Raw genomic sequence first — 12,076 nt, forward strand, 5'->3', positions numbered from 1 at the left:
TGTATCTTTTCTATGAAACATCACTAATTTCACCTGCCAGCACTTTTTCTGACAGATTTGCTCTCTGCCATATCTAATCCCTTGTAGCAAATTTGTATCTTTTGCTGTAGAACAAACCACTCCAACACTTAGCAGCTTAAACATGGTTTTATTATCATTCCAGTTGTGTGGGAGGTTCTTAAGAGAATATTCTTCAGGTCTCCCTTGCAGTCATAGTTTGATAGCAGTTGGGGCTGCTTCACCCCAAGGTTTGATTGAGATTCTGGAATGACTGAGCCTTTTTCTCTCTCTTAATGGCTTCCAGCAGGGTAGCTTGAGTTCTTGGATAGCGGCAGCCCGTGTCTCCTAAAAGGACAAAAGCAGAAGCTGCCAGGCATCCTCAAAGTGTAGGATGGCATAGCGTTTTACCACTTCTGGCAGTCCGTTTACCCGGACTGGCATAGTGTTTTACCACTTCTGTTGGTTAAAGGGAGTCAAACAGAACCAGGCCAGATTCATTACGGGACCTATGTAAGGGTATGGGTAATAGAAGGTGATTTTTCAGGGCCATCTTTACTGATTAGTTATCAAACCATGCTTAATGTGTAATGCTGTTATAATTATGACATTACTACTTAATCATTTTATTAACAAACCGTAGATTTGTATGGGCAGAACCTATTTCAGTGTCTATTATTGTATAAATGCCTCAATAAATGTTTTTGAGTAAAATGAATGAATCAGTAGTAATATACACTTTCTTGTACATGATCTTAGGATTTTTCTTTTCTTTTCCTTCTTTCTTTCTTTTTTTTTTTTTTTTTTTTTGGTCTTTAGGGCTGCACCCGCAGCATATGGAGGTTCCCAGGCTAGGGGTCGAATTAGAGCTATAGCCCCTGGCCTACACCACAGCCACAGCAACACCCGATCCGAGCCACATCTGTGACCTGCACCACAGCTCACAGCAATGCCAGATCCTTAATCCACTGAGCAAGTCCAGGGATTGAACCCATGTTCCTTATGGATGCTAGTCATATTCGTTTCTGCTGAGCCACAATGGGAACTCCTGCTGTTTCTAATTTAAAATGAAGTTTTCACCTTAGTCTTTTAACTTTTTAAATTAGATTACATGTAATCTAAGTTTTATCTTTTGGAAAGCCATAATCTTTGGGGAGAAAACAGATAGTCTGATGACCTGTAATTATTTCTCTGTTCTTGTCCTTAGAGGTAGGGTATCAGAGCTGAGATGTTCACTCTAAAATACAAAGTAGTGTGGTAATACTATATTTAAATTATATTTTGTAAACATTGGCTTACATTGTATGGTTTTTTATTAGATCAATTTTAGTAATTAAATAGAATGTAGAGAAAGCATGTAAGTAGGATGTGAACCAAGATGATTCTTGGATTTTTCCATTTGTTTGTTTTTTGTTTTTTTTAGGGCTGCTTTCATGGCATAAGGAAGTTCACAGACTAGGGGTTGAATGGGAGCAGCAGCTGCTGGCCTACACCATAGCTGCATCAACACAGGATCCAAGCCACATCAGCAACCTACCCCACGCAATGTTGGATCCTTAACCCACTGAGTGAGACCAGGGATGGAACCCATGTCCTCAGGGATATTAGTCAGATTCGTTATTGCTGAGCCACAAATGGGAACTCCGATTCTTGGATTTTTAAGAAGTGAAATGAAAGGAAATGAAAATGATTAGAAATGAAAATTATTTCCCTATCAATGTCAGACAGAAGCCTGTACTGAATTGACTAATCGACTAACATGTATTCATTAAAACTTAGCCAGGTGCCCACACTATGCCTGATGCTTTAGGAAAGATGTAGGAAAAAAAGTGTAAGAAACACAGTTCCCTTTTTTATTGAGTATAGTCAGTATTTATTTATAACTTGCTTTGCTCCAAAAAGAATGTAAAATGTCTGAGAAGAACAAGGGTAAAAAATGAAACAGAGCCAACACGAAGCTAATATAAAAATGCATGCCATATGTACCCTACAAACTTAATTTGGATCATTTTAGAAGCTGATGCAAAAGAGAAACCTGGCTAGTCAGTGTTTGTCAGATTAAAACAAATCAACTGCTTAGAAAATGCACAGCTCTATTTGATAATAAGATCAGTTAAAAGAAAAATTCCTGATGCGGGCCCTTCATAAAGAAGGCATTACTAAGATGAAAAGTATCCTCATATTTCCTGTTGTGGTTCAGTGGGTTAAGAACCGAGCGTTGTCTCTTTAAGGATGTAAGTTCGATCCCTAACCTTGCTCAGTGGTTTAAGGATCCGGTGTGGCTGAAGGTGTGGCCTAGGCCAGCAGCTACAGCTCCGATTTGACCCCTAGCCCAGGAACTTCCATAAGTCTCAGGTGTGACCACAAAAAGAAAAAAAAAAATGATTGGTATCCTCAGTCTACATCTTTAGATACAAATACAGATGTTTCTTAATATTCCTTGATTCGAGGGGCAGAGCTTCCTTGCCTGCCCACCCCACAAGAGTCCTATCCTAATAAATCTGCTTCTTGACTATCAAAAAAATATATTCCTTGATTCGAGCCAAAGGTATATTACCAAAGTATAATTTAATAAAAGCAATTTGAATGAGGTTGTGGTCCCATATAGGCTAAAAACACAGTTCTTTTGTTCCTGGAATGCCACCCTCTTTTCATCATTTAGATCTCAAGTAGAAAGTCTTCTTTTCATCATTTAGATCTCAAGTAGAAAGTCTTCTAGAAAGCTTTTCCAGATCTCCTTGAGAGCCCCCAGTTACAGATTCTTACAGAACCATGTACTTCAGCTTGGTGGAAGTGGTTTCTTTGAGTTTGAATCTACTCAAACACAAAGGCAAATGGTAGTAAAGACCCCACATTCCTGCTGTATACTTTGTGGTAATTTTTGCCTGGAAAAAAATTAAAACATATGTAAAGACTTCTTTCTATCTTGTCCTTGAAATAAAAACTTCATAGATTTCTAGCTTAAAAGGGAATAAACATGGTATTACCCTTTTCTCCCTCTTGGTTAAAGTGACCATAAAGAAATACAAAAGAGAATAAATTCATTACAGTGGAGAAGAAAAAGGGAGAAGGATTAGAAGCCAGTGCAGAAAAGGGGTAAAGCGATGGATGATCAAATGGAGTGTGGACAGGTCAGGAGCCCAGAATCCAGAGCTCTGAGGAACTGCAGTGGAGGTGGGAGCTGCCTTTCCTGGCTGAGCCCCAGCACCGTTCTAGGTTGAGAGCTGGTAGTGAGGAGGGTGAAAATAAGAAGGTAGAGCTAAAACATGGGCATTAATTTATATATCATCCCCTCAGCCAGCTCTTGTGACAGTGACAGGCTCTCTTTAAATAAACTGGACCAGCCACCTGCAGAAAACTGGGATGCAGTTTGGCTTAGAGACTCCAGGGTTAGTGTCATTGGGGTGGGGATGGGGTTCTCTGGCCTAAAGGCTGTCCTCCCACTCTGATGCCAGGTGCCAGTCAACAGGCCACCCCTGGGCACAGCTCCCAGCCAACCTTTCCATCTTGGAGAAGGTTTTAGCTGGAAAGCAGACCTTCTTACACAACAGGAAAGAAAACATACCAGCTGCTGGAATACTGAACTGGAGGTAATAATTAATCTTTTGACATATAAAGAATCTCAGAATATGAATGACAGAGCCTCAGAACAGCTGGTCCTCAAGGAAATAAGTACTTCAGGGAACAGAAAGGAACATTTAAAACTTGGAGACCTGAGAACGTTTTCACATCCATAAAACTAAGACATGTTGCTGTTGAGGGGGAAAAAAAAGGACACCCAAGAAAGAAGCAAGAATTCCTAGAAATTTAAACATGTGATTGCTGGGGAGAAAAATAGAAGGGCCAGAAGACAGTGGCAAGGACATCTTCTGAAATGCAGAGGAAATAATAGACTTTTTTAAAAAAATGAGACAATATAAAAAGAAATAGCTAACATTTACTGAGGCTAAGTATTTGTCAGGCATTATTCAGAATACTTTGTATATTGTAATATTAATCCTCACCAGCATTACGAAGTAGATACTGTTCTTCACATCTCTTTTCAGAGAGGAACACAATGATAATAATTTGTTTAAAATCACATAGCTAGCAAGTAATGGGACTGGCTCAAACCCAAGCTATCTCTTCCTGAGTCTGTGCAAATTAAAACAGCCCTCACCTGGCTGGCCTATTGGAGGCTCAGAAATGGTGTGTTATGGTAGACAGTGCTTGTGTTTCTTCAGCCTCTGTCTCCCCATCTTTAAAATGTAGTTAAATAAAATGTAGTGAACAGCACCTACCTTCCTTGTGGGAAGGATTAGATGAATAAGCATCTGTTAAGTGATAGATACTCAACAAATGTTCATTTTCTTTCTTTTTGTTTATCTCCTACCCCTACCTAGAAGGGAGTGTGCCTTCAGTGGTTTTTAAATTCCCTGTACTCATCACCAAGTGGCAAATAATATTAAGTGAGTTATTATGAGAGTGATAGAGATGGCTGGCTTGAGGGGGTTGGGGAAAACACTGTTTTACAACAGTGTAGGAGTTCCTGTCGTGGCTCAGTGGTTAGCAAATCTGACTAGGAACCATGAGGTTGCAGGTTTGATCCCTGGCCTTGCTCAGTGGGTTAAGGATCCAGTGTTGCCATGAGCTGTGGTGTAGGTCGCAGATGCGGCTCGGACCCCAAGTTGCTGTGGCTGTGGCATAGGCCAGCAGCTGAAGCTCCGATTAGACTCCTAGCCTGGGAAAGTCCATATGCTGCAGGAGTGGCCCTAGAAAAGGCAGAAAGACAAAAAGAAAAAGAAAAGAAAAGAAAACAGTGTAATCTTCAATGGAAGATTAAAACAACAAAATAATGCCATTTGCAGCAACATGGATGGAACCAGAGACTCTCATACTAAGTGAAGTCAGTCAGAAAGAGAAAGACAGATACCATATGATATCCCATATCTGGAATCTAATACACGGCACAAATGAACCTTTCCACAGAAAAGAAACTCATGGACTTGGAGAACAGACTTGTGCTTGCCAAGGGGGAGGGAGTGGGAGTGGGATGGACTGGGAATCTGCGATTAATAGATGGAAACTATTGCATTTGGAGTAGATAAACAAAAAGAGCCTGCTCTATAGCATAGGAAACTATATCTAGTTACTTGTGATGGAACATGATGGAGGATAAGGTGAGAAAAAGAATGTATATATATATGTGACTGGGTCACTTTGCTGTACAGTAGGAATTGACAGAACACTGTAAACCAACTATAATGGAAAAAATAAAAATCATTAAAAAAGAAAACAATATAATGTTGAAAAAACAGCAACCTTCACTTTGACCCGGAGATACTGGGGAGTATAAGAATGAACAGTATCCACTGGAGGTAGTTGTAAGGATGGTGATATTATTGAGGAATGTCAGCATTTGGTTAGAGGAAGAAGTTGGGGGGCAAGGGTAACAGGCCAGGGTTTCACCTTAGGCAGTGTTTATGGACATGGGAATAAAAGGAAAAATTGAAAAGTAGAAGGTAGAGACATCAACTAGAACTTCTTTCCTTATTCACTTCACTGTATAGTGTTCTGAAAGATGTTGAGGGCTTTTCTGAAACTCTTATGCTATGACTTGGGTCCTGGGAATATAAGTAGTTGCTGTAATAAGTGTTCTAAGTCTGTAATATTGCTAAAATGAAATACCAGTTATAATGCCTTATTTCTTCAGCACCCTCAGCTATTGTGAGTGTAGCTGAGAACTGAGCAGTAAGTGCAAGTGTCTCTGAGGAGCCACAAAGGAGGCCTGAAGTGGATATGCAGAAGCTTCAGTCTAGTTCAGCAAGAACTGCCTGGGCCTTCCCCGAATCCGTACTCCTAGGAAGCAGATTTGTCCAGTGACCTAGAAGTGAGAAGCAGCCAACTAGAAGGAAGGTGATATTGATTTGATGGTATTTTAAGAGAAACTTGACCCTAAATACCCAAAAGCGCATAGCATATGGGGTCATTTCAGATATCATTAAACTGGTTTATTGCCAAAGCCACAGTATGCTAGTCTTCTTTGGTCATAATGTAAATTTTGGGGTAATAATGAAAAGTTAAAAGATATGCAGAATAAGACGACACCATTATCAGGAAATAAATGAATATTTTGGTATTTAGAGATAGGACCTTCAGCCATCTGTAGATTTGTTTAAGTAAACTTCCTTTGATGAAGAGAGACAAGTGAACCATTGTCATTCTAAGCTGCTGTGGGGTGCTAAAAGACTGCTTAACTTTGACTTAGAGACATGAAGATCTCATGATTTTCACTTGACTTTAGTTTCCATAAGCAGACAAACTACCTGCCTCTCAGGATTGAGTAAGAATAAAATGCCATGATGTATGTGCAAATGCCCTGTGGCCCTGGAAAATCTGATGCACATTTCAGGTTATTTTTCACTTTGCTTATTATCTTTTAAAATATTCTTCAGAGGTTTGACTCTGATTGATTACTTATCCAACACCTCTGATTATCTCTGCATTTCCAATTGCTTTCCAGATTTCTGTATTCAGATGAAGTTCAGATTGGCCCAGAAACAGTTATGACCACTCTTTATACTGCGAAGAAATATGCAGTCCCAGCCTTGGAAGCACATTGTGTGGAATTTCTCACCAAACATCTTAGGGCAGATAATGCCTTTATGTTACTTACTCAGGTAAGTAAATGCAGCTAAGGTATGATCATGAAGCTTTAAAAATTGGGTGTAACTATGTATGAATATTTCATGTTTCCTGGAAAATTAGTCCTAGATCATTATTTTAAAGAATATGAAATCTTATCATTCAGGGAAATATATCAGATGCATATAATTTTAGAATAGAAAAGCAAATTAGAGTTAACATATCACATAGGTAAAGAAACTGAAGCCTTATAGAAGTACTCTTATGACTCAGTTATATAGATATTTAGGATTGAAGTTGGGATTAGTATGTAACATTGCTCCTGCTGTGACTGAGAGTATGATAGCATAAAATTTTCTGGATGTCTTTGTTCTCAATTTCTGTTAGATCTGAAATAAAGATTACATATGTCAAGTCTAAAAAGTAGTCTTCTGTCTATAAGCTTGCTGACCCACTTCAGAAGGAGTTAAAGAATATTGTTTCTCTGACATTTAAAAAAGTTTTCACTAAGAGTAGTATACATACACAAAAGCACATATATCCTAAGTGTATAGTCTGATGAATATTTACAAACTGAACACATCTGTGAACCATTAGCCAGTCCTTAGCATATATTATTTAGCATTTATTAAATGCTTATAATCTGAGCTTCATATCTTAGATATAGATTGTTGTTTTTCTTTTTAGACAGTGTTATGATATCATTTTACAGATTATTTTGAAAATGCTAAGCTAATCTGTAACCATGTTAAGGGGTTGAATTGTGTCCCCCAAAATTCACATTTTGAAATTATAATCCTTACTACCTCAGAATGTGAGCTCATTTGGAGCTAGGGTCTTTCTAGATGTAAGCAAGTTAAATTGTGGCTCAGCGGTAACAAGCCAGACTAGACTAGTATCCAAGAGGATACGGGTTTGATCCCTGGCCTTGCTGTGGCTGTGGTCTAGGCCGGCAGCTGCAGCTCCAATTTACCCCCTAGCCTGGGAACTTCCATATGCTGCAGACATGGCCCTAAAAATACAAATAAAATAAAATGGGGAGGGGGGATGTCTTAAGTTGATTATATATAATCTTATTGAATACTAGTAATAGAAATAATGGTTTAGTAATGGATAATTAGTAGTAGATATTCCTTAGCTTAACCTTATCATTTTCCAAATGAAAAAACTAAAACCTGGGCTAGTTAACTCCATGTTCAAAGTCTGACAACAGGCTCTGTGAGGCCAGAGCTCAGAGCCCATGTTTCTCATTTCTGCATCTATTCTGTCATATCCAAAAATGACTGATGGCACCTTTTTTTTTTTTTTAATCTTCTGTCATCAAGTATTTATAGTTACAGAAGAAAGAACATACTGATATCACCTCCTCTTGGACATAATCACAGAACTCCATGTCTATATATATTGTGTGCCAGACACTAAGCTAGTCCCTTTGTATATCTTATCACGTTTACCCCACGTTATAGCTGTGATGTTGTTTACTATTATTCCCACTTTAAAGATGAAGGAATGGAAGCTTTAAGAGGTGAATATCTTATATAACATTAGGTAGCAAGTGGTAAAAGTAAGGTCTCCACCTTAACCAGTAAGGTATTGATGATGATAAAAGCAGAATGTATTGAGTGATTATTGTGTGCCAGGTACCATTCTGAGCACTTCGTATGGATTGATTCATTTAATCTTCACAGTAACTTTAGGAGATGTAGGTTTTCTAGGTGAAGACTTATTATTCTCATTTTATAGATAAGGAGATTGAAGCACAGAGAGGCGAAATAAACTGAGCAAGATTATATAACTAATAAGTGATATCTCCCTGCATTTTTTTCCTCTTTTGAATTTGTGGTGAAAATCTAACAAAAGAAGTTGATGATCCAAAGATCCTTTATTGTCTAAGGAGTTTTATTGTGCATAGAGAGGGTCATTTAATTACTTTTATTTTTAAAATTCAGAAATGAATAAATTAAACTTTGACAATTAAAATACACTTTCTGGAGTTCCCGTCGTGGCGCAGTGGTTAACGAATCCGACTAGGAACCATGAGGTTGCGGGTTCGGTCCCTGCCCTGGCTCAGTGGGTTAACGATCCGGCGTTGCCGTGAGCTGTGGTGTAGGTTGCAGACGCGGCTCGGATCCCGTGTTGCTGTGGCTGTGGTGTAGGCCGGTGGCTACAGCTCCGATTGGACCCCTAGCCTGGGAACCTCCATATGCCGCGGGAGCGGCCCAAAGAAATAGCAAAAAGACAAAAAAAAATACACTTTCTATGAATTCCTTTGTGGTGTAGAGAGTTAAGGATCCAGTGTTGTCACTGCAGCGGCTTGGGTCACTGCCATGACATGGGTTCAGTCCCTGGCCCCAGAACTTTCACATGCTGCAGGTATGGCCAAAAAATACACTTTCTCGTTCAGTAGGCTGAGGTGGGGCCCAAGAGTTTGCATTTCTAACAGGCATTCAGATGATGCCATTGCTTCTGGACCACACTTTGAGTAGCAAGGGTTAACAGACATCACTGAGAAGAAAAGGAACGTTTCAGTGCCTTGATCTGAGAACTCAACATTACTGCAAATTTTTCATTGGTGGGTCATGTGAATTAGCCCACAAACTGTCATGTGAATTTCTTGTTCCTGCCAAGGGAGTCATTTGAATGGAGCATGTTCATTTACTTGAGAAGACCTATGCCAGCTTCTTCCCTCTGAAACAAAGGGCCATGTTCTACACCAGCATGGATTGCACAGGGAAGAACACTTTCTATGAAGTGGTACAGTCATAAAAAATAGTGCTGTTTTATCACATAATGCCAGACTCAGACTAAATTTTGAGAAAATTAATTTTATTCTTAAGTAACAGCAGTAGATTCCAAAGGAAATTTGACATTGTATCTGAGTGACAGAAATATTGCTACTCTGAATAAAATAGTTTTTACCAAAATTGTTTTTCTTAGAATAAAATGTCAATTTTTGCATGCACACTAACTCAGCTATGAAAATCAGGTTGGCCAATTAAGATACCTGCTGACATAAGAATTTCACTTGTTAAAAATGTACTAGTTTATGTATTTTAAAAATACACAGGAGCTTCTGTTTGGCTTAGCAGGTTAAGGACCTAACATTGTCTCTGTAAGGATGTGGGTTCGACCCCTGGCCTCACTCAATGAGTTAAGGATCTGGTATTGCCACAGGATGTGGCACAGGTTGCATATGTGGCTCAGATCCAGTGTTGTGATGGCTGTGGCATAGGCTACATCTGTAGCTCTGATGCAGCCCCTGGCCTGGGAAGTTCCATGTGCCTTGGGTGCGGCTATAAAAAAACAAAACAACAACAACAACACACACACACACAAACCCAAAAAACATGAACTATGATCCTAAACTGAATCTTACGCTAGAAGAAACAGTGTTACGAAAAAATTACCAAGTCAGTTGAAAAAACTAAAATACAAATAGGAGTTCCCTGGTGGTGCAGTGGGTTAAATTAAATTTTGACAGTTAAAATACACTTTCTTAAGAGTTCCTTTGTGGTGCAGAGAGTTAAGGATCCAGCATGATCACTGCTGTGGCATAGGTTTGATCCCTGGCCCAGGAACTTCCGCATGCCACGGTAGTCGCCGAAAAGGAAAAATAACATGTAGAATTGAAAAAATAAAATAAAATAAAATAAAATACAAACAGTAGGCTTTTGCCCATGCTATTAAATGTAAACAGAGCTGATCCTAGACCAGGATGAAGATTGGTCATTAGCATACTTATCATATCTCCTTTTTCAGTGTTAAGGTTTTTTAAAATTTCATTTGCGTTTGAATCCCATTCCCAACTTTTAAATGTGTTTTTTTGAATTAAAATACACATCCTGATAAAGCACATAAGTTTGACTTTTGACTTTTTAAAGGCCTAGATTAGCTTTGCTGAAATCATACAGTAAGTATACCTTTGACCCTTGAACAACACAAGTTTGAACTGCATGAGCCCACTTGTATGTGGAATTTTTTTTTTTTTTTTTTGGTCACACCCCACAGCATATGGAAGTTCCCAGGCCAGGAATCAAACCCATGCCACAGCAGCAACCTGAGCCACTACAGTAACAATGCCCGATCGTTAACTGCTGCTCAACAAGGGAACTCCCTGGAATTTTTTCAATAGTAAACACTACGTTACACAGCTTGTGGTTGGTTGAATCCATGGCTGTGGAGGAGCCTCAGACACAGAGGGCCAGGGCCACCTGTAAGTCGTAGGTGGATTTTTGACAGCACAGAGGGTCAGTGCCCCTAGCCCCCAAGTTGTTCAAGAGTCAGCCGTGTAGTCTTTTGCTTGATTTATACTGTGCTGCCTTTTGCTTATCATTAAGTTTGTGGGATTCATTCATATTGTTGTGTGTAGTTGTGGATCATTCATCCTCGTTATTGTTTAGTATACCATCATGTGAATTTATTTATTTGCTCCTCTGTTGTCAGACTAGTTTTTGCTTAGATTCCCAGAGCTTTCATGCTCTAAAATTCTTGTTCTTTATTCTCATCCCCCTCATTTCTCATCAAAACAGGAAATGGGGAAAAAAATCTGATCTCTTTGTACTGGTATGCTTGACAATTAATATTATCGCCTTGACTTGGATTTAAATACTGGCTTTGGAACATTATTAGCTAGATGATATTAGGCAAGTCTGAACCTGTTTCCTCATTTGGAAAAGGGAGTAACATCTGCCTTGTTTAACCTAAAGTGTCCATTACAGATCAAAATAAGTAACGTATAAGAAACTAGGCAGTACATCTCTCTGCATAGCAAAAGAAAAGTAACATATGACTTTATTATTATCACAGCACGGCATTTTCACTTTTAGCTTTTATTTCTGATTGTGGAGTGAAAAGTCTTAAGAATGTATAGACAGGAGTTCCTGCTGTGGTGCAATGGGTTAAGAATCCAACTGTGGAGGCATGGTTTCAATCCCTGGCTAGGTGCAGTGGGTTAAAGGGCCTGACATTACTGCAGCTGTGGTAGAGGCCACAGCAGTGGCTCAGATTCAGTCCCTGGCCCCGGGACTTCCATGTGCTCTGGGTGCAGCCATTAAAAAAGAAAAGAAAAGAAAAGAATGTGTAAACATTATAATTATATTTTAAGTAGATGTTTTTTACATAATTAACAATTATAACTGTTTACAGTATTAGCTTTGAATATGTATGGCCTGAAGATAAAATAACCATGAAAATAAAATATCTTTTATTTTATCTATCTTTTTATATGTTTAGGCCCGATTATTTGATGAACCTCAGCTTGCTAGTCTTTGTCTAGACACAATAGACAAAAGCACAATGGATGCAATAAGTGCAGAAGGGTTTACTGATATTGATATAGGTAAGTTCACCGTGAATTAAAATGTTACCTTCAAATGTTAATACATTACTAGTCAGCTCTGTTGGTGGACAAGCTGCTTTTTGTTGTTATTTTTTCTTTTGGTTGATTTACAGTGTT

The 12,076-nt window shown here is 38.8% G+C and overlaps 1 protein-coding gene across 1 annotated transcript in view; it reads left to right on the top strand.

Annotated features, from left to right (window-relative positions):
- Window positions 1-12,076, top strand: part of BTBD1 (BTB domain containing 1) — a 48,441-nt gene that overhangs the window by 5,567 nt on the left and 30,798 nt on the right. The window contains exons 2-3 of the mRNA XM_001929165.5: window positions 6,500-6,656; window positions 11,854-11,959. Coding sequence (XP_001929200.1) covers window positions 6,500-6,656; window positions 11,854-11,959 — 263 coding nt within the window. The remainder of the gene's footprint in view (window positions 1-6,499; window positions 6,657-11,853; window positions 11,960-12,076) is intronic.

The sequence above is a fragment of the Sus scrofa genome, chromosome 7 (genome assembly GCF_000003025.6).
Source record: "Sus scrofa isolate TJ Tabasco breed Duroc chromosome 7, Sscrofa11.1, whole genome shotgun sequence".
NCBI lineage: Eukaryota > Metazoa > Chordata > Mammalia > Artiodactyla > Suidae > Sus > Sus scrofa.